This window comes from Erinaceus europaeus, chromosome 7 (genome assembly GCF_950295315.1).
Source record: "Erinaceus europaeus chromosome 7, mEriEur2.1, whole genome shotgun sequence".
Lineage (NCBI taxonomy): Eukaryota > Metazoa > Chordata > Mammalia > Eulipotyphla > Erinaceidae > Erinaceus > Erinaceus europaeus.
Genome location: NC_080168.1, coordinates 107,399,522 through 107,425,163, shown reverse-complemented (window position 1 = coordinate 107,425,163; position 25,642 = coordinate 107,399,522). Strand labels below are relative to the sequence as shown.

Here is a 25,642-nt window from a genome sequence, read left to right as displayed (position 1 = left end):
TCCCAAGATATAGTTTATGTGCATTTAAAACTTATCATGGGGGTGGAGGGTAGATAGCATAATGGTTATGCAAAGAGACTCTCATGCCTGAGGTTCCAAAGTCCCAGGTTCAATCCCTCGCACCACCATAAGCCAGAGCTGAGCAGTGCTCTGGTAAAAAAAAAAAAAAAATTATCATGGGAGCCAGGCGGTGGCACAGTGGGTTAAGCACACACGGTGTGAAGCGCAAGGGCCAGTGTAAGGATCCCGGTTCGAGCCCCCAGCTCCCCACCTGCAGGGGGTCGCTTCACAGGCGGTGAAGCAGGTCTGCAGGTGTCTATCTTTCTCTCCCCCTGTCTTTCCCTCTTGTCTCCATTTCTCTCTGTCCTATCCAACAACAACAGCAATAACAACAATAATAACAACAACAACAATAACAAGGGTAACAAAAGGGGAAAAAAAAAAACACATCATAATAAAATGTCTTTAAAAACAAAAAAGAGGAGGCTGGGTGGTGGTGCACCTAGTTAAGCACACAGGTTATAGTGTTCAAGGGCCCAGGTTCAAGCCCTTGGTCCCAACCTTCGGGGGAAAGTTTTGCAAGTGGTAAAGTAGGGCTGCAAGCATCTTTCTGTCTCTCAATTTCTGGCTGTTTCTTTTTTTAAAGATTTTATTTATTTATTCATGAGGAAGAGAGGAGTAAGAGAGAGAATCAAGACATGACTTAGGTACATGTGCTGCCAGGGACTGAACTTGGGACCTCATGCTTGAAAGTCCAATGCTTTATCCACTGCGCCACCTCCAGGACCACAATTTCTGGCTGTCTCTATCCAATAAATAAAAGATATTTTAAAAAATAAATATGGGGGACAGGTGGTGGTGCACCTGGTTGAGCTCACATGTTGTAATGCAAAAGGACCAAGGTTCAAGCCCCCACTCCCCCACCTGCAGGGGGAAAGCTTCATGAGTGAAGCAGTACTACAGGTGTCTGTCTCTCTCCCTCACTATCACCTCCTTCCCTCTCAATTTCTGGCAGTCTCTATCCAATAAATAAATTAAGATAATAAAAATTTATAAAACTGTGGTCCGGGAGGTGGTAGACACAGTGGATAAAGCATCAGATTCTCAAGAATGAGGTCCTGAGTTCAATCCCCGGCAGCACATGTACCAGAGTGATGTCTGGCTCTTTCTCTCTCCTCCTATGTTTCTCATTAATAAATAAATAAAATCTTTTTAAAAAAATTATAAAACTGTATCTAAATAAATAAAACAAAAAAAATATATTCTAGCCCATATGCAACAATACTGATAGGTGTTAATGTGAGGCATCTGAAGACATCCATATCCCAGGAAGCAAATGAGGAAGATCATTTGCCCATGAAATACCTCATTTTATACTTCACATCACAGCCTGGCTAATAAAATTTTGGTCTTCCTCACTATATACATTGTGCACATAGTCAAACATCCAATCTGCTACTAGACTAATTTCCATACTATTCTAATAGAAAAGAATATAGGGGAGCTGGGAGGTAGTGCAGTGGGTTGAGTGCACAGGTCGCAAAGCACAGGCCAACATATGGATCCTGGTTCGAGCAGGGGGTCGCTTCGCAGGTGGTGAAGCAGGTCTGTCTGTAGGTGTCTATCTTTCCTTTCTCTCCTCCTCTCTGTCTTCCCCTCTTCTCTCCATTTCTCTCTGTCGTATCCAACAACAACAGCTATGACAACAATAACAATAACAAAAATGGGAAAAATAGCCTCCAGGAGCAGTGGATTCATAGTGCAGGCACCAAGCCACAGCACTAACCCTGGAGGCAAAAAAGAAGGAGGCGGAGGAGGAGGAGGAGGAGGAGGAGGAGGAGAAGAAGAAGAAAAAGAAGAAGAAGAAGAAGAAAGAAAAAGAATATAGCAATCCTCTTTAGGAGACAAGAAAGGATAAGAGCAGCAAGATCATAAGTTTTGCCTCTCTCTTGTCAACACCTGATTCCAGAACCAAAAGACTGCACGACGAACATCTCAAGATATTCTGGATTAGGGCCTGATGATGGTGCACCTCATTGAGTGCACATGTTACAATGTACAAGGACCTGGGTTCAAGTCCCCAGTTCCCACCTGCAGGAGGAAAGCTTTGCGAGTGGTTAAGCAGTGTTGCAGGTGTATCTCTGTTTCTCTCCCTCTCTACCTCCTCCTTCCCTCTTAATTTCTGGCTGTCTCTATCCAACAAGGAAGTAGAGGCAAAAAAAAAAAAAGATATCCTGTGTTTCTGACTGGCTCTGGTGTCAGTCTACATGGTTCTCTCTAGACCTCAATTCATTTTCTTTTGGGTGAAATTAAGAAAAAAAATTCAGTATTATGAAATTCAGGGCTGTGGAAATTGCATAATGATTTTGCAAGAGACTTTCATGCCTGAAGTACCAGGTTCAATCCCCAGCACCACCATAAACCAGGGTTAAGCAATGTGATAATAAACAAAAAGTAATTCAGGTGAAATGGGAATAATAGACTTAGAAGATGGCGTTCATAGTCTGATCCTTGTTCATTCTCTCTTATTAATACTTATGGGGGGAGTTGGGAGGTAGCACAGCGGGTTAAACACACATGGTGCAAAGTGCAAGGACCGGCATATAAGAATCCCGGTTCAAGCCCCCAGCTCCCCACCTGCAGGGGGTCGCTTCACAGGCGGTGAAGCAGGTCTGCAGGTGTGTCTATCTTTCTCTCCTCCTCTCTGTCTTCCCCTCCTCTATTTCTCTGTCCTATCCAACAATGACAGTATCAATAACAGCAATAATAACTACAACAAAAGGCAATAAATAAATATTAAAAAATACTTAAACTACAACAATAAAAAACAAGGGCAACAAAACAGAGAATAATACATAAATAAATAAATACTTATGGGGGGTCGGGCAGTAGCGCAGCGTGTTTAAGCGCACATGGTGCAAAGCTCAAGGACTTGCGTAAGGATCCCAATTTAAGCCCCTGGCAGGAGTCTGTCTTTCACTCCCCCCTCTCGATTTCTCTGTCCTATCTAACAACAGCAATGACAATAATAATGACAACAACAAGGGTAACGAGGGCAACAAAATGGGAAAAATAGCCTCCAAGAGCTGTGGATTCGTAGTGCAGGCAATAACCCTGGAGGCAAAAAAAAAAAAAAAAAAACCAACTTATTAAATGCATGAAAGGTTTGCTTCACTTAGCTGTTCAGTTATGAAGACCTATTTCTCAAAATCAACTTTTATTTCCTTTACAGAGTCCAAAGGAAAAATGCATTCATTCTTTCTCAGCTCCTTTAGCCTCTTTAGCCTTTATTTTACTTAAAAATTTTTATTTCTTACCAGATTTGGTATACAGTGGTGTGGTGCAGGAACTAATGCAGGAATTGAACCTAGGACTTCAAAGCCTTAGACATGAAAATCTTTGCATAACCATTAAGCTATCTACTCCTGTACTCCTTTAGCCTTTAACAGGGAAAGTTAATATACTATTCTGTCAGTTCCCAATTTAGGTAAGCAAAGGCTGAAGAAAGTCAGTGTCAACCCAACCCTATCAAAAAGCATCTTAAAGGAATCAACCAGTTGGGCGGGGGTAGATAGCATAATGGTTATGCAGAGACTCTCATGACTGAGGCTCCAAAGTCCCAGGTTCAATTCCCCCACCCCCATAAGCCAGAGCTGAGTAGTGCTCTGGTTAAAAAAAAAAAAAAAAAAAAAGGGAATCAACCAGTCAAGCAGCAGAGGAGCAAGGAAAAGGAGAATCACAGTGGATGGACCTGTTTTTACTGTTTCAAGAATGTCAACCTCAACAGCCCCAGTGAAAAGAGCAATGATGCTATCTTAATAGTAATGATGCTCCCGTCACATAATTATATATGTCTATTCCTAACTTGGACCTTCAACCTAGAATTTACAACCCATACAGAAGTTTACATTATGGAACTATGACTCCCCCCCCCCCGATTATTTAAATGCCAGGTTTGGGTAGTTTGGGGGTTAATTCAAATGACCTCAATACCATCTATCAAAATATAAAATTCTGTGGCCTAGGCTAGCAAGGGAGCTCACATGAGCACACAGCTGTCTTGCTATGTGCATGAACCAGGCTCAAGCCTTCATATCACTAAGGAGCACTTCCATTCTGTAGTGTCTGTGTCCAGGTTCCTCTGGAAAGGGGGGGAAATGGCCTCAAGCAGTGAGACCACGTATGCACATGAGGTCTAAGAAACACCAAAAATAAATAAAATGTAGCCTATCAATTCCAACCAAATCCAGTGTCCAAAACAGTGCTGGGGGAATGTACACACAGTAGGTCAGAGTATGTCATAGAAATCTCCTGCTATGGAGTCACCTCACAAGTGGTGAAGCAGGTCTGTAGGTGTCTATCTTTCTCTCTCCCTCCTCTGTCTTCCCCTCCTCTCTCCATTTCTCTCTGTCCTATCCAACAACAATGACAACAATAACTACAACACTAAAACAACCAGGGCAACAAAAGGGAATAAATAAATAAAATATTTTTTAAAAATCCTTAAAAAAAAAAAAGAAAGAAATCTCCTGCTATTATCTGGTAAGAGAAAGAATATCTGAGCAGGGGCCAAGTGGTGGTGCACCTGGTTAAATGCACACACTACTGTGCTTAAGAATCCAGGTTCAAGCCCCTGGTCCCCACCTGCAGGGGGAAAGTTTCAAGTGTGGACACCTGACCGCAGGTGTCTGTCTCTTTCCTTATACATCTCCCCCTCCCCTCTCAATTTCTGCCTCTATCCAATAATGAATAAATAAAAAAGAAAATCTGAGCACATAAAGGATAAGAAATGTCTTTTTTTTTTTTTTTAACAGACTAAAGAATATGTCATATAACCAGCAGCCTATTCTGCTTAATTGGTTCGGCAGAAAAATCCGCTTTCCTGCACCCTATCTCTAGAACCAGGTTCCAATAGGGACTATGCTTAGTTTGAGCCACCAGTGAGTCCACTTTGCTCAATCTGCAAGTCTGCCCCTACCTCAATGCAGAATTTCATTTACGGTTCAATCTTTTCTACCTCTTAGTTCACTTTTCAGATTATACCCTTCTTCACTTCATAAACTCATCCAATCTAGTGTAAGTGCTCAGGAGCAAGCGTCACAGTTAAGAATATATGGAGTGGCATCCTCAAAACCAATCAAAAGGCCTCAGGTCTTCTGGCAGTTTTCTATGTTGAGAGAATCTTTATCACCTGTACTGAAAGTGAAGCCGTGCTCGATGGATAACTCAGTTTGCTTCTCTTTGACCTCTAGCTCAAGGGGAAAAAAAAAAATCCAGACAGGAGACAGAGATGAGCTGGAGGGGAGATCAGGATCAGTGATTCAACTGCAGTGACTACTTCCAGTTGATAAATTAAGTTTACGAGAAGGAAAAAAAAAAATAGCACGAATGGGTTCTCAAACCACATGGCTGGCAGGGTCCAAGATGGCCCAGAAGGCCTCAGAAAATGAAACCAAATCTGATTAAAATGGACATTTCAAAACAACAAGAGACGCAGCGGCAAACGCACAGCTGCCATTTCCCGGCCACTTCCTGCGGGAGGCCTGGGGGAGGGGCTGTTTGTGTACAGATGGAGGTGGAAGCTCCCCCCACCCCGCAACCCCCGAAGGATGCAAATCTCGCTCCACTAAACCCCACAAAAGGTAAAGTACTAGCGATGGCTTCTCCAGCTAACTGGGGATGTCGGCAGAGAAAGGGTCGGTACGGGGTCATCTTTCCCCGCCGCGGAGACGGGGATCCCCTTGGTGAGGGATCTCCCTTCGGAGCGGAATCCCTCTTTATCCTGCCTCCAGCCTCCCGGGCGGGCGGCAGCGCCCAAACGCCTCAGCATCAGCCATCTCAAGCCCGGCGCCGAGTGGGGCTTCCCTGGAGACTCGCTCCAGCGAGGCCCTGCCCTGCTCGCCTGGCTCCCGGCAAAGTGCGGCAGCCCCGGCCCCGGCCGCCAGCTCCACTCGGCACTCACCGCTGCCAGACGCCAGGTTTGAACCCGCCGCCGGGGGAACCCCCTCACCCACCCGGCGCGCTCGGGCAACCCCCACCCCACACACCCAAGTAGGTGGCGCCCCTCCCGGGGATTCCACCCCGAGTCCCCCACAGGAGTCCTCTCCCCGCCTCCTCCTTGTCGTTGTCGCGCCGCCCCTCCCGCCCCAGCAGCCCGGTGCAGTGTCCTCGGCCGGGACGCCGACAGCCCCCTCCTCCGCCCTGTCCTCCGGCCGGCCGGGGCACCCCTGGTCGGGACAGGACCCCAAGGGCAACAGGCTTGACTCAGTTTCCCCACTGACTCAGGCGAAGCTGCAGGCGGCTCTGGAGCTTCTGCTCCCCACGGAAAGCCTCGGATGAAAGCGGGGTCCCTCCTCTGCCCCCCAGCCACAGACCCCACAGACCTGAGGTGGCGGCGTCCACCGGGCTCGGGGCGCGTCTCTCCCCGGGGGACGAGCGGTTCACATGGCCGCGCTCCCAGCGCCAAGAGGGGAGGGGGTCGCGGGGGAGGGGGCCTGGGGTAGGGGGAGGGGGACGCGGCTCAACCGCGGGGCCCGAGCGGAGCCAACATGGCCGGCGGGGGAGGAGGGAGCCGGAGGGGGCGGGGAAGCTGCGGCCGCGAGAGCCGCCCTCCGCGGCGGCCGCTGGGTCCTAGCGCGGGCACCCTCTGCCGGGACCGGATCTGGGTCCTAGTGCCGCAGCGCCGCCCAGCCCGCAGGGCAGCTCCCTCCGCCTGAATCCCAACATGGGCGGTAGTCCTGCTTTGCGCTAAGCAAAACTAAACGGTGTGCCGTGGTCCCCAGGTTAATCTAAAAAACGAAAAGAAATGGCTAGGGCCACAGAATGTGCCATGCCTTTACGGTGGGATGCATTGGATCGACCTTCTCGTGGTGCATCCCGTGAGTACCCATTCATTGGGGAAACTGACGATCCTTCCTAGCAGACTGAATCCACATGGATCCCAGTTACTTTCAAAGCCAGCAACAAGCAGACATCAGGCTCAACCTGACGCTGTTGACTGGCTACGGAAGAAGGGCAAACGCTAGAAGAAGGTGGTGAGGGAAGTGGGAGATCGTTTGGGAGCAGTTAAATTTCCCAGACTGGGTAGTAGGAAAGTGGAAATGTAGAAGCAAAATGGTTAGTTCAGAAATTCAGTCCTGCTAGAGGGGTGGAGAAAGGCAAGGCACTCTGGATTTGCTGTCCACTTACCTCTCTGTCCTGTGGGGGCTGCCTGGATCACCACTTTCCCAGCGACATCTGCAGGGCCTTGGGGGTCAATAAGATTCCTATGGGGTGGGGGGAGAAGGGTGCTCAGCTTTGGACCAGACAGTAAAAGCTGTGTCTAAACATCATAGAAACATGGGATAAGGGGGAAAATCGATCAGCAAATAAAAGACCCAAATGCCCGTCTAATTTATACTTCTAGTACTTTTTCTCATATGGCTATATATTTGTATAAAACAGTCTGAGAATAAGAAAAACTAAAAAGGCCTAGATTTTGTCTCACGTCTAAATTGACTGTTGCAGGGCCTCCAGAAGCAGTCATATGATGTGAGAATTTAGAGAATTTCAATTTCAACCTCCTCTTGTATGTCAGATGAAGTAAGGACCAGAAAGGTTAACCAACTTGCTCAAGGCCAGACAGCAGATAAAATGTGACTAGAACCTGATTTTCTTTCCTTGCAACTCAACAGACTTTCTGCTGACTTCAAAATACCACATTTGATTTAATGCAATGCAGTTCTATAAACAATTGCCTCAACTATGCAAAACTCAATCTGAATATTCTCAAACAGGATTAGTGGCAAAATCAGTGGCTAGGGAAAAAATTAAATTCTGACAGGTTGGGAGATCAATAAATACCTTTTTCCCCCACGCCCTTAGGGAGGGGAGAGACCTGAAAATTGGGTGGGAACAGGCATCAAGATACCATCAGTCTAAACTATATTTCCTTAACTCTCTAGAGAAGTAGGCTCTTCTTGCCATCAAAGGACTAACTCCATACTTTAGATGGCTCAGAGAAACTATTAAAAAAAAAAAAAAAATGGTCCGGGAGGTGGCACAGTGGCTAAGGAACTGGACTCTCAAGCATAAGGTTCTGAGTTCAATCCCCGGCAGTACATGTACCAGTGTGATGTCTGGCTCTTTCTCTTCTATCTTTCTCATTAATGAAAGAAAAAAAAAAAAAAAAAAAGCAGAGGCTCCCATGTGTGTAGGCCAGAGTAAGAAGCACTAGGTTGGGGAAGGGGTTCTTCTCTGAGAAAATTAGCATACAAGGGGGGGAAGGAGAAGACAAGAAGAAATCAAAATTCTGCTCACCCTAAGTAACGGATGTATAGGCCTCTCTAGGGAAAAAATAGGAGACTTCCCAACAGCCTCTTGACCTCAAGTTCCTGAGTAAACAGGAGCCATACTTGGAGGACAGGATCCTCCCTTTCTGAAGGCCTCCAGCCCAGCCAAAGTGAAAAATAAAAGCAGGTGAAGATTGTTTATGGGCTGGGGTGACAGCATAATGGTTATGGCAAACAAGCTGTCATGCCCCTGAGGGTCTGAGGTTCCAGGTTCAGTCCCCAACCCCCACAATAAGCCAGAGCTGATCTTTCTCTGTATCCCCCCTCTCTATATATTATATATATATATATTATATATATATATATATATATATATATATATATATAATATATATATTACATTAAAAAGAAAAGTGGTCTGGGAGGTGACACAGTAGACGAAGCTTTGGATTCTCAAGCATGAGGTCCTCAGTTCAATCCCCGGCAGCACATGTACCAGAATGATGTCTGGTTCTGTCTCTTTCCTATCATTTCTCATTAATAAATAAAATCCTTAAAAAAAAAAAAGGAGAAGGAGAAGAAGAAGGTCCTTCGGGAAGGGAGTGGATCCTAAAGAAAGAAACCTGCTGTCTTCCTCCTCTCTTTTCCAGAGTAGGCGAGGCTAATCTTCCCACTACCAGTCCCCAATCCCAGGGCAGGCCTGTCAGAGATGAGGCCAGGGAGGAGCCTGCGCCAGTCAGACGGGTGTGGCCACGCCCCTTCCCCCACCACCACACACCCACACACACCCACCGGCTGGCTCCACTCTGCTCCGGAAGAGCCGGTTACTCCTGTGCCCCACTGACTGCCCCCACCCCTTCCGAGCCCTAGGCCTAGTCTCCAGGGCAACCCCTAGGACTACCCCAGCCTGGAGTGCTAGGAATGGAGAGGGACACCTGGTATTAAAAAAGGACTTACTTTTCCCATCTGGGCAGAAAGACTAGTCATCTTTCCAAAACAAGACCCTTCCTTATCCCATCTAGTCAGAGATCTTCCTATCTCTTTGAGGAAAGACAAGGAGGGTAAGGTGCCAATGTGCCCAACAGCTGGGTGTTTACTTCTTGCCAGAAGCCATCCCAGGCAGCAGCTGTGCTTCTCCCCCCATACAGACGACAGAGGGCAGACTGACCCCCAGATGTCCCCAAACATTCCTCAATCCCATCAGATGTAGCCAATCATTCAGCACACCTCCTCTAAGGAAGCTGCTAGAAAGGGAAAGGGGCAAATAGCCTTCTTTTAACATCCCACCCCACCCCACCCCCAATTTGTAAGGAAGGTACCTAGGGAATACTCTGAACCTCTTAGGCCAGGTCAGTGAGCGGGTAATGAAGAGAATGGGAAGGGAGAAATTAGCACCTGCTCCCTCTTTCTCACCCTCCCAGTGTTTTGATACATCACCCTTACTCTAGGGTCAGCTGCCTAGAGTGTCTGGCTCCCCTCTATAGCCAGATGGCTGGGGCTGGAGGTGGAAGCAGGGAGAATGAGCAAAATGGGGATTTACTTGCATCCCTCTCTGCCTCTTCAAATACTCCTGGAATTCAATCCCAAACACCACTGCTGTCGACCTTCCCCTCCCTACCCTTAGCTTCCTCCCAACCCATGATACATGACTCAGAAGTCTGAAGCAATTCCTGATGCCCATCTCCTAATTCTAGAGGGGGTGATGGAAAATGAGAGCACCACAAGAGAAGGGACAGAGCTTGAGGGCAGCTGGACTTGAAGGGGGAAATCCCCAGAGAACATGGGCTAAACGTTAAAAACCTTCCTTCTCCTTACTGAAGAATAGTTCACTCTGTTGATGAGTGTACAGTCTAGAGGAGATAGCATAATGGTTTCACAAAGAGACTCTCATGTCTGAGGCTCCAAAGTCGCAGGTTCAATCCCCCCCCTCACCACTATAAACTGGAGCTGAGCAGTTCTCTGGTAATAAATAAATTTAGTAGGGAGATGGCCTTCAACCACTCCAATTTGTCCTACACCCTTCTCCAGATTAGTCCAACAGTCTCTTTCCCTCCGTATTTTTAATTTTATCTGATGGGACAAAGAGAAACTGAGAGGGAAGGGAACAGAAAACGAGAGAAAGACAGATACTTGCATCCCTGCTTCACCTCTTAACAAGTTTTCCCCCTGCGCGTGGGGACTAGGGCCTTGAAGCCCGGTCTACTTAACCAGGTGCGCGATTGCATACTTGGGAAGCTAACTCAAAAAGAGCTATAACCCATCTTCTTTCCAAGTTGCTGTGTGCCCCCTGGATTCACCCCACCAGTATTTCAAACGCCCCAGCGGGCTTCCCCTGGAGGGCTCTGCAGAAGGAAAAAAAAAAAAGCCTATGGGGGGGTCGGGCGGTAGCGCAGCGGGTTAAGTGCACGTGGCGCAAAGCGGCAAAGCTCAAGGACCGGTTCGAGCCCCGGCTCTCCACCTGCAGGGGAGTCGCTTCACAGGCGGTGAAGCAGGTCTGCAGGTGTCTGTCTTTCTCTCCCTGTCTTCTCCTCCTCTCTCCATTTCTCTCTGTCCTATCCAACAACGAACATCATCAATAACAACAATAACCACAACAAGGCTACAACAACAAGGGCAACAAAAGAGGGAAAAAATGGCCTCCAGAAGCAGTGGATTCACAGTGCAGGCACCGAGCCCCAGCAATAACCCCGGAGGCAAAAAAAAAAAAAAAAAGCCTATGAGGGGTGGGGACTCCCTCCACATCTGAATAGAGGAGGCTGGGCTTCCCTCCCTCGCCTTCCCCACCACCTTCGATTAGTCCGGCCCCCTCATCCACTAGGCACCTATAGTCACTTGGAGTCCAGAATCGCAAGGTTTTCTGACTCGGGCAGGAGCGTTTATGGGGTGAACAAACTCACGCCAGGCCCAAGAAGAGGGCCTTGGCCACCTGGACTCGGCGAACGGGCGCCGAGTCGAACCCTCAAACTCTAGGATATGTGGGTGAGGGCTTCAGAAAAGCTTTCGATCGGACTTAGTTTAACTTGAAGGGCACCGCGGAGCAGGGCCCCACAGTGGCCTGGCCTCGGCCAGCAAGGAGAGGAGTTGGGGCGGCGGTTATTCCCCCTCCCATTGGAGGTTAGGATGGCGTGGGAAAGCGCTGCTTCCAGAGGGGAGGAGGCGAAACCCAGACCGCGGGAGACTCTTCTGGCTGGGAAGGCGCGGGGGCGGGGGGCACCCTGGGCCCAGAATAGAAGGGGTCCCCGGGAGAGGCCGCCAGAAGCGTGAGAAGCCGCCGCATTCCGGCCGCAGAGGACGGGCGAGAAGCGGGCGCGGAGACGGTGCGGGGGAGAGAGGAAGGGCAGGTCCCGCAGGCGGCGGCTCGGAGCCCGGAGCAGGGGGCCACAGGGACTGCCCTCCCGGGGACTCCGCGACCAGACGTGGGTGCGGGGCCTCACCTGGAGCTGGGCCGAGCGGCGGCGGCGGCGGTGCAGGTGGCGGAGCCGGGCGGCGGCGCCTCCTCCCCCAGCCCTGGGCCGGCGCGCGGGGGGGTGAGGGCGGGGAGGCAGCGCTTAAAGGGGCAGGAGCTACCGGGGTGAGGACGAGCGCCGGGGTAGGGCTGTCGTGATGAAGCCGCTGGGGGGAGGGGTAAGAGGGTGGCGTCTCCTAGGGGCGAGAACCAGGAAGGCTCCCAGATGGAGGAAGAGAAGAGATCCCAGGAAGAAGAGACAGAAACTTATGCTGTGAAGGGAGGCGGGGGGGTGCGGGAGTGGAGGACATGAGCGAGCACCGACCGCGCGGCCCGGGCGGCGGCGAAGAAATCTGCACAAAGGAGGGCCGGGAAGCGGAGAGTCCCAAGGACGCCGAGGAGGAGTGGGGGTGTCTCAAGGGAACTCAAGGCCGAGCCTGCAGCGGGGTACGCACACTGACCCTACTAGGTGAACAGGTTCCCTGGGCTTCAGCTCCGCAGAGTCCCATCACTCTAGGCAGCCGTGGAAAACAGCTCCCTTCCCCCAGCACTGCCCGGGTTTAAAAGGCCTCTGGAACCAGGAAGCCACGAGGGCAAAGACCTCATAGGCCTTTCAACCTCAATCCCGTCCCTGACTCAGTGCTCTCAGTGAGTGGAGCCGGGAGAAGCGGGGGGCGGGGAGCGAGCGCTAAGAGCAGTCTTCAGTGAGTCTGATGTGGGCCGGTGAGAAACGGCCTTTTTTCTAGTTCAGTTTTCCCCAACCACCGCCACCACCACTCTAGTAGCAACCTCTGGGGCAACCGGAAGCAGCTGCTCAGTGCAGCCCCCACCTGGTGGTGGCTCAGGGTGGGGGAGGAAAGAACTGGGACTTAAAAGGCCTGAGAGAAAACAAGAGGAACAGCACTTCAATAACCTCCAACCTTAGCAAAAGCGAGCTCACTTTTGAGGGGAGACTAACAGTAAGTACTGTAAAATAACTACTTGAACCTCGGTAGTTTAAACGAGGAGCAAGAGGCAGGAGGAGGGAAGGGGGGGCCCAGACCTCAGGTGCAGTCTCAGGCTCTTTTTGGAACTGCCCAATGTTCATGATCCTCGGTTGGCAGCCTCACCAGCTGAGCCCTGTGCCCCTATAATTTTGTTTCCTCTCCTTCACCCCCAAAAGAGCAAAGGTTAGGCCCCACCCCTGCTGAGTCAGCCTTGGAGGGAGGGAGGCATCCCTCAGGCCTTCCCTGAGGCCGGTCCTCTTACTCACCCATGTCGGGCTGGCTCGGATCCAGGGTTGGGACCACCAAGCTCTTTCTGTCCTTGGTTACCCCTTCCCGTGAAAGCTGGTGTTAGATCCTCCCAAAGTGAACTGGGAACCAGCACGAACCAAAAAGCCAATGTATGCTTCCTTCAAACCACAGCCTGAACTGCTGTAGGGTGATGTCCCTGTGTGACAGACTGGTGGGGAGGGAGGAGGGAAGGGCGGGGCTTTCTCTGGGTGGAGAGGGGAGGAGGCAAGGACAGGGCAGAACCAGGAGAAATAATGGAGGAAGGTTAGATCCGTGTTGACACTCGGGTGGCTTGGTAGAAGAAAGTAATAAAAGTGGGAAGGAAATAGTTGCACCTAGTGAGAGAAGGTTCTGGATGAGTTCTGAATGCTGAGCCGTGGTGGGGGAGGAGGCAATACAAACGTCCTTTCAGACCCTAGTATGCATCTCGATGACATGGGAAATCAAAACATTAAGAGATCCCCCCACCCACTACGGCTTCTTACCCACTAGTCAGGGCCTAGAGGAAGTGTTCCCGCCCCCATAACTCAGCATTTCCCCCAACCCAAGCTTTCTGGGAGTTTACGGCTGAATACAGGCGGCTCAGGGGCTCCACCTTCTGTCCAGAACGTGACACGGGAGGACTGGTGCCAAGGACGTCATAGGCAGATGGAAGAAAACCTCCCCTGGTGTTTCACCCCAGGACCCTCCCCACCTTCAGTCCCCAAGGACCTCTGAAGAGATGTCCCCCACCTGTAATACCCCACCCCTCCCCCATTTTGAATGCGTCATAGTGCTTATAAAGTCAGGCTCCTCCTCAGACTAAAGCCCCAGCTGGTTTGTAAACAGTCATTACCTAAGAACTACATCCCAGCAAATGGCCTTCATGGATTTCAAAATGGTGAGATCAGTGTTTTTACAGACAGCCTCCGGTGTTACCACCAGAGGGCAGTAACAGAGCTTGGGCCAAAATTTAAGGCACTGAATTTGACCTTGACATTAGTTTCAAATTCAGGAGGCTGAAGTGTGGTAGCATACCTAGCTGAGCACACACATTCCAACATTCAAAGATGGAATTCAAACCTCTGGTCCCCACCTAATGAGGGGAAGCTTCAGGGAACCAGTACTGTCTTCCTCCAGTTAAAAAAAAAAAAAAAAAAATTGGTACAGTGGGTGTATTTTTTCAAAGAATTTTTTTTTATTCTCCACAAGCCCAGTAACAGAAAATTGCTATTCCCATCTTATTCTCCCCAACTTCCATAATGGAGTTTAACAGAGCTCAGGAAAGACCTGGCTGTTTTTTCCCCACTGTATCCAGTGCCTCTAAAGAAGTCACAAGTCTAGGCTTGCCCCAAGTCAGGAAGCAGTAGAGATCTGGCCTGGTAGCTAGAAAGCACTATTTGGCATTGCAGCCAAAATGAAATCCTAGAAACCCCTTTGACTGAATTTTTGGATACATACTAAATCCTTAAAAAAGGTATTTAACTCCCTACATTTTTAGTTCGTTTAATCCTCAACTTTCTCCTTATCTTGAAACTAACCCAACCAACCTATCTCCCCCAGTGTGACACAGATGCAGACAGGTAGAGTGCTAGACTTGCATGCTTGAGCTCCTAACATTAAACTTAATAATCCACAAGAAATCACAAAATCCAAGTCCATCTGACAATAGCTTTTCTTTTATGATGACCCCATCTCATGTGGTCACGGTAAAATTACTGTTAAAAGAAAAAAAACTTCAATTTTATTGTTAGAACAAGAAAAACATACAGATTCTGAAGGGTGTACGTTTTTATTGGAAACCTTATTCTTCAGACAGAGCACAACTGTCTTCAATTAAGGCTCTCATGTGGCCTAGAGAGAAAACAAACTTTTGGATTAGGGGCAAGAAGAGGTGAACAGAGGCTGAGGATTTGTTTAGTTTGCCAAAACAACTCCCTCATGAATGTTCTTCAGCCAGCTTGTCAGCTTTAGCCACAGCTTCTTCAATGGGCCCCACCATATAGAAGGCCTGTTCTGGGAGGTGATCATATTCACCTACAAAGGCAAAAAAAATAATCCAAGTGAGTAGAAGGATATCAATTTTTTACATTGTGTGCATGTCTCTCGTCTCTCCATTTGAGGTCAGTAGTCAGAAAAATAACATAATTTATACTTTCATGCCTACGGCTCAGAGATCCCAAATTCAATCCCCAGTACCACCTAAACCAGAGCAGAGCAGTTTTCTAGTTAAAGCAAGCAAACAAACAAACAAACAAAAAACCCCTAAAACTGAAAGCACATAAATGTAGAATGACCTGGTGCAAAGCCAAGGACCGGAGGAAGGATCCTAGTTCGAGCCCCCGGCTCCCCACCTGCAGGGAAGTTACTTCACAGGCAGTGAAGCAGGTCTATAGGTGTCTTTCTCTCCCTGTCTCCCATCTCTCTCCATTTCTCTCTGTCCTATCCAACATCAACAACAGCAATGATAACCACAATAAGGGAAACGGGGGAGTGGGGGGGGGGAGAAAAGGCCTCCAGGAGCAGTGGATTCATGGTGTAAGTACCGAGCCCCAGCAATAACCCTGGAGGCAAAAGAAAAAAATAAAAGTAGAATAACCTGGGCATCCAAAATTTCTCACTCTCAGAAGTACTTCCAAAAAAAAGAAAGAAATTGAAAAATCTGGGGGTGGGGGAAGATAGCATAATTATGCAAACAGACTCTTGCACCTGAGGCTCCAAAGTCCCAGGTTCAATTCCCCCACACCATCATAAATCAGAGCTGAGCAGTTTCTCTCGGCGTCTCTCTCTGCATCTCTCAAAAATAAAATATTAAAAAATAAATATTCTGGGAGTCGGGCAGTAGCACAGCAGGTTATGGGCAGGTGGCGCAAAGCGCAGTGTTAAGGATCCCAGTTCCAGATCCCAGCTGGGGTCTGCAGGTGTCTATCCTTATCTCCTCCGTCTTCCCCTCCCCTCTCCATTTCTCTCTATCTTATCCAACAATGATGACATCAATAATAACAGCAAAAAAACAAGGGCAACAAAAGGGAAAATAAAGATAAAAATAAGTAAATAAATATTCTGTGGTCCAGGAGGTGGTGCAGTGAATAAAAGCATTGGACTCTCAAGCATGAGGTCCGGAGTTTAATCCCCGGCAGCAAATGTGCCAGAGTGATGTCTGGTTCTTTCTCTCTATCTTTCTCATTAATAAATAAATCTTTAAAATAAATAAATATTCTGAAGTGGTTATGCAACAAGGGCAACAAAAGGGAATAAATAAATATTTAAATATATATATTCTGAAGTGGTCTAGGAGGTGGCAGTAGATAAAAAGTACTGGACTCTCAAGCATGAGGTACCAGTCCCAAAGTGATGTCTGGTTCTTAACTGTTATGCAAATTAACCCCAAGCCTGAGGCTCACAAAGGTCCCAGGTTCAATCTCCAGCACCAAGATAAATTAGAGTTGAGCAGTGCTTTGGTCTTTCATAAAATAAATAGTGGTAGGTGGGTAGTGTCTCATCCAGTTGATTACATACTACCATGTACCAGGTTTGAACTCAAGGTTCAAACCTGGCTCCACAACCTGCAAGGAGGCTTCACAGTGTTTGTCTTCCTCTCTATCTCCCCCACCCCCATGTCCTATTAAGTAACAAATAACATTGAAAAAAGGGAAAAAATGCCCACCAGGAACAGTGGCATTTAAAAAAAAGCTGTGTTGTCTGAGAGGTGGCACAGTGGATAAAATGTTGGACTCTCAACTGTGAGGTCCTTAGTTTGATCCTTGGCAGCAAATGTCTGCTCCCTTTTCTCTACTCCTATCCCTCTCATTAAAAAACAAAACAAACAAAAAGCCAACTGCCACAAAGCTCTATAGAAGCCCCAATGGCGGGGAGTCGGGCTGTAGCGCAGCGGGTTAAGCACAGGTGGCTCTAAGCTCAAGGACCGGCTTCAGGATCCCAGTTCGAACCCCCGGCTCCCCACCTGCAGGCAGGTCCCTTCACAGGTGGTGAAGCAGGTCTGCAGGTGTCTTGTCTTTCTTTCCCCCTCTGTCTTCCCCTCCTCTCTCCATTTCTCTCTGTCCTATCCAACAACAACATCAATAATAACTACAACAATAAAACAACAAGGGCAACAAAAGGGAATAAGTAAATAAATAATAAAAATAAATTTAAAAAAAACTTTAAAAAAAAAAAAAAAGAAGCCCCAATGGCAAGAAAAGCATAAAATATAGTTTGATAGTTGTTGCTATGGGAATACAAGTAGAGTCAGCATTCAAGAGATTTTTAGCTTGTCTTTTGACATTCAGCTTTATAATCAATCTCACCTGCCAAAATCTGCTGGAACCCTTTAATGGTCTCCTTCAGGGGTACTAGCTTCCCCATATGCCCTGTGAAGACCTCAGCAACCTGGAAAGGCTGAGATAAGAAACGCTGTATTTTCCGTGCACGGGACACAGTCAACTTGTCTTCCTCAGAAAGTTCATCCATACCCAGGATAGCGATGATGTCCTGGAGGGATTTGTAGTCCTATGAGAAAACAAAATTGAGAGGTCTAAGTGAATATTCACTCCTATAGGTAGTGCAAAACCCTCAGGATTAATAACCTCTTATTTGCAAAGAACTTTGCATTTTAGTAAGCATTTTATTATCTTATTCTACAACTTACGTGAAACAAGTTGGTAGAGAAGTTACATGCTCAGTAATGAGGGTCCTCTGCTAATAAGATTAATGACTGTTCTGCTTATCCTATTGTAGTGTGGTGAGGGGTAAAACTACATTCCAATTAATTAGTAAGACTTACAAAAATGACCTCACCACTCAACAGAAATTACTATTCCTGGGGCCAGGTGGTGGTGCACCTGGTTGAGTACACATGATATAATGTGCAAGGACCCAGGTTTGAGCCCCTGCTCCCCACCTGCAGCTTCACAAGTGGTGAAGCAGGGCTGCAGGTATCTCTGTCACCCTCTTTATCTCCCCCTTCCCTCTCAATTTCTGACTGTCTCTACTATCCAGTAAGCAAATAAAGATAATTAAAAAATTGAAAAAAAGTTGTTAATCTCACCACTGCTCCAAATCAAATCACAAAAGTGTGCTGCAGCAAAATGTCACTTGCATAGTGGGCCTGCTTTTCCCATGCACACAACTGAGGTTTAAGCCTAGCCCTAACTATAAGAAATTTTAGTGCTGTAGTCCACTCTCTGAAAATGCTATCCAGCAGTAGATAAGTCCAGGCAAATGTTGTTCCTCACAGACCCCCAAATCCTTTTATGAGTTTATGGTATCTGATCTCACCTGCAAGATCTTTTGCACCCCACGGGCAACATCATAATGCTCACTGCCAACAATGTTGGGATCCATGATGCGAGAGGTGGAATCTAGAGGATCCACAGCTGGATAGATGCCCAGTTCAGCAATAGCACGGGACAGAACAGTGGTAGCATCCAAGTGAGCAAATGTGGTAGCAGGGGCAGGGTCAGTCAAGTCATCAGCAGGCACATAAATAGCCTAAAATAAGAACAGCAAGAAGCAAAATTAATTCTACTGAGCTCATTCCCTTTCTGATCTCTCACTTCATTCCTTTGAAAAATAAACCATAAAAGTCACAATTCAAGAGCCAGGCAGTGGTGTTCCAGTTGAGTGTTGGTCCCCTGCATTGCTTGATGCTGTGGTTTATTTACATAATCAGTTTTGCCTGAGACCCGCCCTGCCTACAGGGTTTTGGTTTAATCCCATTGGTTAGAACCTTCCAACAGCTGCTATGGAAGCTTTGCATGTTCACACTCTTTTTTTGCTCCACCCCCTCTCCTAGCCATTTCCTTTTCCCACTTGCCACTTCCGGCTAAAAAGACATATAAAAGGCACTGTATCTGATCAACAGAAGAAATTGCATTGCATTCCCCATTCAGCCATGTGTTCCAGAGTCTCTCTCTCTGGCGGCACTAGCCCGGCAGTTGATTACACGTTATCATGTGCAAGGACCCAGTTTCCCACCTGTAGGAGAAATGTTTCATGACCAGTGAAGCAGATCTAGAGGTGTCTTTCTCCCTCTTCCTTTGTCTTATCAAATAAATAATAACTGAAAAATTGGCCTCTGGAACAGGTGGATTCATAGTGGAGACTATAAAAAATTAGTAAAGGGCTGAGGAGGTAGCAGAATGATTGTGCCTGAGACAACAAAGCTCCCAGGTTCAATCCTTAGCATTATCATAAGCCAGAGCCGAGCAGTGCTCTAGTAAAAAAGAAAAGAAAAAAAAAAAGTACTTCAGATACATTTTATGGCCAGTTTCCATGTATTTAGACCCCCATCACTACTCTGTGATCAGCATTTACATATATATCTTTAATTACTTTAGATGACTTGTTTCTTTTTCTTTTTTTACCAGAGCACTGCTTAGCTCTGGCTTATGGTGGAGAACCTCAGGCATGAAAGTCTTTGCATAACAAATATGCTATATCCGACCCCTGATGACTGTTTTTCTTTTTTCGTTTTTGCATTTTATTCATTTATTTAAAAATATGCTTCAGTATGAAAGAGAGAGAATAGAAGCTTTTTCTTTTGCCTCCAGGGTTATTGCTGGGGCTCAGTGCTTGCACCATGAATCCACTGCTCCTGGAAGCCATTTTTCCCCCTTTTGTTGCCCTTTTTTTTGTTGTTGTTTTTTATTTCTTTATTGGGGAATTAATGTTTTACATTCAACAGTAAATACAATAGTTTGTAAATGCATAACATTCCCCAGTTTCCCATATAACAATACAACCCCCACTGTGTCCTCTATCATCCTTCATGGACCTGTAACCTTAACCTTATAGGAAATCTTAACATTCACACAGAACTTCAGTGGCCTCATGAATCAAGTCAAGAGTCTTTTGAGGGCGGAGGTAAACAGCAGAATGGTTATGCAAAGAAACTCTCATACCTGAGGCTCTGGAAGTCTCAGGCTCAATCCCCTGCACCACCATAAGCCAGAGCTGAGCAGTGCTCTGGTGTTACTGTCTCTTTATCTCTCTGCATCACTCTCAAAAATAAAATAAGTATTTTTTTAAAAGCCTTTTGATATACACAGTAACTACATCTTACACTTCTCCTGGGTTATAGCTAGGGCTCAGTGCCTGCACTACAAATCCACTGCTCTTACATTGTTTTGCAACCCCCCACCCCACAGGTGGGGAGCCTGGCGCTCATACTAGGATCCTTTCACTAGTCCTTGCACTCCGTAATATGTGCACTTAACTCAGTGCGCCACCTCCTGGTCTTACACTTCTTTACACACACTTTATTTTATCTTCAGCGTTATAGCAGGGTCTCAGTGCCTGCACTACAAATCAAAATCAACTGCTACTGGAGGTTTTCCTTTTTTTTCTCCGTTTACTGCCCTTGTTTATGGTTGTTGTTTATCACTGTTGTTACTGTTGTTGGACAGGACAGAGAGAAACTGAGAGGAACAGAGGACAGAGAGGGGAAGAGAAAGACAATTGCAAACCTGCTTCACTGCTTGTGAAGTGACCCCCTGCAAGTGGGGAGCCAGGGGCTAGACCCAGAATCCTTATGCTGGTTCGGATTAACCCACTGTGCAACCGCCCAGACTACACACACTCTTATGTAAACAAGACCATCCATTCAATTGTTCTTACCTGTACAGAGGTAATAGATCCTTTCTTGGTGGTGGTGATTCTTTCCTGCATGGTACCCATGTCTGTGGCCAGGGTAGGTTGATAACCCACAGCAGAAGGAATTCTGCCCAATAAAGCAGACACCTAAAAAATAAAAATAAAAAGGATAAAAACAGAGGTCTTAGAATAGATGTCTTCATCTTTGGCTCATCCATTATCATTCAGCAGATAAGTCAAATGAGCCAAAGGTCCTCTCAAGATTCTCTCTCACCTCTGAGCCAGCCTGGGTGAATCGAAAGATGTTATCAATAAACAGCAACACATCCTGACCTTCTTGGTCTCTGAAGTATTCAGCCACAGTCAATCCAGTCAAAGCTACCCGGGCACGGGCACCAGGTGGTTCATTCATTTGTCCGTACACCAGTGCTACCTGCAGAAATTATAAAGAAAAAACGGTGACAGGTTAAGTATGGAAGCTGTAATACCCAAAGTCCCCAAATCAGGTAAGCTATCAAAACTTCCATTTCACAAGGTGCTATTTTGCTCACAAATATATTTCCCCTTTTGAAGCTACAACTCAAAACATACACAATACCTTATTAGACTACTAAGACAAAACTCCTACAGCTAGAAGGAACGTTAAGTGAAAATCTTAAAACAGGGCTGAGCTATGAACCACCCCCTGGGAATGCAATCTGACATAGGAGAGGTTGAGGGGGAAACAAGATCAATTCTCTTTCTAGGTACTGAGATACCTACAAGGCAAATAGAAAATATGACTTTCGCTAGTTATCAGTCAGCTCTGTGCTCACCTTGGAGGTAGCATCTTTTAAGTTGATAACACCAGATTCAATCATTTCATGATACAAGTCATTGCCCTCGCGGGTCCTCTCACCAACACCAGCAAACACAGAGTAACCACCATGGGCTTTAGCGACATTGTTGATTAACTCCATGATCAGTACTGTCTTTCCAACACCAGCACCGCCAAAGAGTCCTGGAAAAAGTTAATCAAAGTATTTGAGGGTTCTATATTCCCAAATAAGCAAACCTCAGGGAGGAGTGAAAAAAGTTTTCCTCCTCAGAATCACATCTGGCTTCAGCAAACTCAGAAGAACGAAAGTCAGAATATAATTCATCAGTGAAGGGTGGACCCACTCAGTAAATTTTAAATTTTCCTCCCCACACTGTTTGGAAACTATGTACCCACCACTAACATACCAATTTTGCCACCTTTGGCATAGGGAGCCAGCAGATCCACAACCTTGATACCAGTAACCAAAATCTCCTGTTCGACACTCATCTCTATGAACTCTGGAGCTTCAGCATGAATAGGAGCATATCTGTAATGGTACAAAGAGGGTCAATATCTATTCATCCATCCCTTGCCCTAGGATGTTATTTCTATAGTGTTATATCACCCTGGTGAGTTATCCACAGATAATATTCTACAATAAAGGGGATCTCATTATATCAAAAAGCAGTAGTTAATGCCCTGACAATTTTAACCGTCAGGGGTTTTCCTTGGATCAGGGATATAGCACACACATTTCAATAAAAGAGTAAGTTCAATTTCTGGTCCAAACAAAAAAATATTTACCATTACCGAGTTATAAACAGCACTGTTTTCACATGCCAACAGGAAATACAAAGATCTGCATTACAACTTATTTAAATCAACTTTGATTCTATGCAGTTTTGCTGCATACTCTTGATTCAAAAATAATCTACATTATATGGTTTTAATAACTGGTTAAAAATGACTGAATGTGGTCCGGGAGGTGACGCAGTGTCTAAGGCAGCGAACTCTGAAGCATGAATGAGGTCCTGGTTCTCTCTCTCTCTCTCTTCCTATCTTTCTCATTAATAAATATCTTTTTTAAAAAAATGATCATATCAACATTTTATTATTTTTTTAACCATAAAAGTGTTCAGCTTTGGCTAATGGTGGTCCAGGGGACTGAATCTGGAGCTTTAGTCATGTGAGGCTTTTTGTGTAACCATTATCATCTCTCCACAGTCCATATTATCAATATTTTAAGTAAGTAATCTCAATGAATCAAAGTGCAACAGAATGCCACTGATGTGACAAGACTGGTACTTACTGTTTGGTCTTGATGGGCCCTCGCTCATCAATAGGCTCTCCAATGACATTCATGATTCTGCCTAAGGTCTCAGGACCAACAGGAATTTTGATGGGTGCACCAGAGTCTAGGACTTTCTGCCCTCGAACCAAGCCTTCTGTACCATCCATGGCAATTGTCCTTACAGTGCTCTCACCTGTGAGATAAAGGCACTGCAGGTTATACCTAAGGTCAAGATTGCCTGTGGCATGTACTTCAGTGTAACTGGAACCAACAACTTATACCAACCAATATTCCTTCTCAGAGCCTAAATATGGCTTCAGCAAACTCAGAAGAACGAAAGTCATTTGGATAGAATCATCATAGAAGGAAGACCAGCTGGTTATGAGGACTCTTAAGAGTAAGCAACATATTCTTAACAATTCCTAACAATTTCTACTTACCCAAATGCTGAGCTACTTCCAAAACCAGCCTGGTGTCTCTGCCTTGCACTTCCAGAGCATTTAGGATGGGTGGAAGACCCTCATCAAACTGGACGTCCACCACGGCACCGATGACAGCCACAATACGTCCAGTGGCGACTCCTGCCTTTGGGGCAGGAGATGTTTGGGCGGCATAGTCCCTAGCTGATAAAAAATAAGGGAAAAAAATGTGTTCAAAGAAGTCGAGGGATCAGGACAGCTAAAGGTCACCGAAAGGCCTGACTTAACCCACAAAGATTGGTGCATTCAATGCAGGCCCTGCCTCCTGCGTGCAGTGTGTCCAAAGAAAGAGTGGCGCAGCACAACAGTCTCATCCTCAAGCACAAAAGGGCATTTTTTAAAAAAGCTATGTGACTATTTCATAGGAAGGTCAATGTACGTGCAAGTATTTTTCCATCGCACAACACTCCTTTTATAAATGAAGACGGACTTAGATGGAAGCTTCTATTCGGGCCCCGTTTTTGTTTTCCCGCCCGTAGAGGGCAGGGTACTGGCCCTAGAGTCCTTCTAGCACCACAATTCCCCTAGGCCTCGGTTCAAGGTCATGGGACGGAAGGAATGCCCTTGGCCTCCCTGATAACGGCACTTACCAGATTGGAGCGTTGCAGGAGTCGCCCGCAGTAAGAGTTGCGCATGTGGCAGCGGCGCTGAAGGGCTGAGTCCCCGCAAGGCCCCGGAGGCCGAGGCAGCGGCCACACGACCGACATACGCCAACATGGCGGAGTCCGGGTGGAGACTGATCGCTGCAATGATCTGACTGCCAACTCCCCTGCAGTCGGGGCGTGGCCTACTCTGAAGTACGCTCATCATTGGGTAAACCTGCTGCTTATCATCCTTACCTTCGCTTCTATAGGTTAATAATGTCTCTTCATCTACTCCATTGGTCAAAATTGATGCCAATCTAAAGTTCTTTTTTTATTGGACAATGATAGGCAAGGGGCGATCCTCAAAGCCTCGAAACATCATTGGATAGCGGGGACGTCAGTTGCAGAGTCTAGTTGGCGGAAATTCTTGTAGAAAAGAGGTAGAGTTCCGGATGGAAGCACGTGGGCTGTCTTTGGCTGTCCTTGGGCCCTCTCCTTAGATAGGACCTTGAGGAGTGGCAGTCGCTGTTAAGGGGATGGGGGTTAAGGAAGCGATGTTGGCCTGTATCATTGGTGCCTCTGACCTTGCCGAAGTTAGTACTCTCCTCTAGAGTCAAGACACAGTTTTTCTTTCACTGTAGTGATATTGGAAGATCCCAGGCAGCTCAGCAAGTCAAGATATAATCCACATCAAATTAAAAACTGTACTGGAGGGACTTGGGCGGTAGCACAGCGGGTTAAGCACAGGTGGCCGCCAAGCGCTAGGACCAACCTAAGGATCCCGGTTCGAGCCCTCAGCTCCCCACCTGCAGGGGAGTCGCTTCACAAGTGGTGAAGCAGGTCTGCAGATGTCTATCTTTCTCTCCCCCTCTCTGTCTTCCCCTCTTCTCTCCATTTCTCTCTGTCCTATCCAATAACAACAACAGTAAAACAATAAGGGCAACAAAAAGGAAATAAATATTAAAGTTGTACTGGGTTGAGGAAAGAACTCAGTGTAGGGTTCAGATTTTGGCAAGAATGAGGGTCCAAGATCTATCCTAGGCACTGCACGTACCAGAGCCGAGTGGTACACTGTCATCTCTTTTCTGCACATCTTCTCTAATTAAATAATAATGATTAATTTTAATACATGTATAATGGGGCTAGGGAGACAGCATAATGGTTATGCAAAAGATTTTCATGCCTGAGGTTCCATAATCACAGGTTCAATTTCCCTGACCACCATAAACCAGAGCAGAGGAGTGCTCTGGTCTTTCCCTGTTTATCTCTTTCTTTTATTAAAATGAAACATATATTAAAAACAAAGAAAAAAGTAATAGGACTTAGAAATTTCCTCTTATTACTGGTGATCAAACCAGAAATTGGTACACTATCTTGATAGAGCTCAGCATAGGAAGTGTCCTTTTTAGTATATACAAAATAGACTTGGTGCAGGAAAGATGCTAAATCTGAGTAACTTGTCAATTTGCCTCAAAGTAGGGTCTGGGGCTGGGGAAACAGCATACTGATTACACAAAAGACTTTAATGCCTGATGCTCCCAGGTCCCAGATGCAATCTTAGCACCACCATCAGCCAGAGCTGAGCAGTACTCTGGTCTATTTTCCTGTACCTTTATCTCTTATTAAAATTATATGTATTAAATCAGTGTACTGCTCAGCTCCGGCTGATGGTGGTGCTAGAGGAAGGGGGTTGAAAAACTAGCTCACTAGGTATAGCTTAAACTCTTAAGACTAGAGTTTAAGGAGGTCCGGCGGTGATGCAGTGGGTTAAGCGCATGTGGCACAAAGCGCAAGGACCAGCATAAGGATCTCCACCTGCAGGGGAGTCGCTTCACAGGCAGTGAAGCAGGTCTGCAGGTGTCTGTCTATCTTTCTCTCCCCCTCTCTGTCTTCCCCTCCTCTTTCCATTTCTCTCTGTCCTATCCAAC

At 46.7% G+C, this 25,642-nt stretch overlaps 2 protein-coding genes and 2 non-coding genes across 12 annotated transcripts in view; all 4 read right to left on the bottom strand.

Annotated features, from left to right (window-relative positions):
• BAZ2A (bromodomain adjacent to zinc finger domain 2A) overlaps positions 1-13,431 on the bottom strand; it is a 49,490-nt gene extending 36,059 nt beyond the window's left edge. For 2 of the 9 annotated variants that reach the window (XM_060195129.1, XM_060195132.1), the window contains exons 1-3: positions 12,968-13,428; positions 11,705-11,912; positions 7,189-7,265 (exon numbers count right to left, since the gene is read on the bottom strand). In XM_060195129.1, coding sequence (XP_060051112.1) covers positions 7,189-7,265; positions 11,705-11,912; positions 12,968-12,971 — 289 coding nt within the window. In that variant the 5' untranslated portion in view covers positions 12,972-13,428. Of the gene's footprint in view, positions 1-6,383; positions 6,569-7,188; positions 7,266-11,704; positions 11,913-12,967 lie in introns of those variants that run through there. The other 7 variants (XM_060195134.1, XM_060195130.1, XM_060195131.1 and 4 more) reach the window with 7 other exon arrangements.
• Positions 13,432-14,741: 1,310 nt separating this feature from the next.
• ATP5F1B (ATP synthase F1 subunit beta) lies at positions 14,742-23,944 on the bottom strand. Its single transcript, XM_007533325.3, has 10 exons — positions 23,721-23,944; positions 23,092-23,274; positions 22,670-22,844; positions 21,786-21,907; positions 21,377-21,561; positions 20,836-20,994; positions 20,586-20,708; positions 18,246-18,458; positions 17,276-17,477; positions 14,742-15,005 (listed from the first exon to the last, which is right to left on the bottom strand). The coding sequence occupies exons 1-10, from the start codon at positions 23,938-23,940 to the stop codon at positions 14,908-14,910; spliced, it is 1,680 nt and encodes a 559-aa protein (XP_007533387.2). The 5' UTR covers positions 23,941-23,944; the 3' UTR covers positions 14,742-14,907.
• On the bottom strand, positions 21,641-21,712 carry LOC132539671 (small nucleolar RNA SNORD59). The gene has a single exon (XR_009551001.1). It is a non-coding gene; the product is annotated as a small nucleolar RNA SNORD59 (small nucleolar RNA).
• On the bottom strand, positions 22,944-23,018 carry LOC132539670 (small nucleolar RNA SNORD59). Its single transcript, XR_009551000.1, has one exon. It is a non-coding gene; the product is annotated as a small nucleolar RNA SNORD59 (small nucleolar RNA).
• Positions 23,945-25,642: the final 1,698 nt, after the last annotated feature.

Excerpts from the sequence above, each read along its gene's own strand:
- ATP5F1B (XM_007533325.3), bottom strand. The coding sequence starts at position 23,940 with ATGATGAGCGTACTTCAGAGTAGGCCACGCCCCGACTGCAGGGGAGTT. Across the intron at positions 22,845-23,091 it reads GGAAGTAGCTCAGCATTTGG|GTGAGAGCACTGTAAGGACA; the intron begins GTAAGTAGAAAT and ends TTTATCTCACAG. Across the intron at positions 21,562-21,785 it reads TGCCAAAGGTGGCAAAATTG|GACTCTTTGGCGGTGCTGGT; the intron begins GTATGTTAGTGG and ends AACTTTTTCCAG.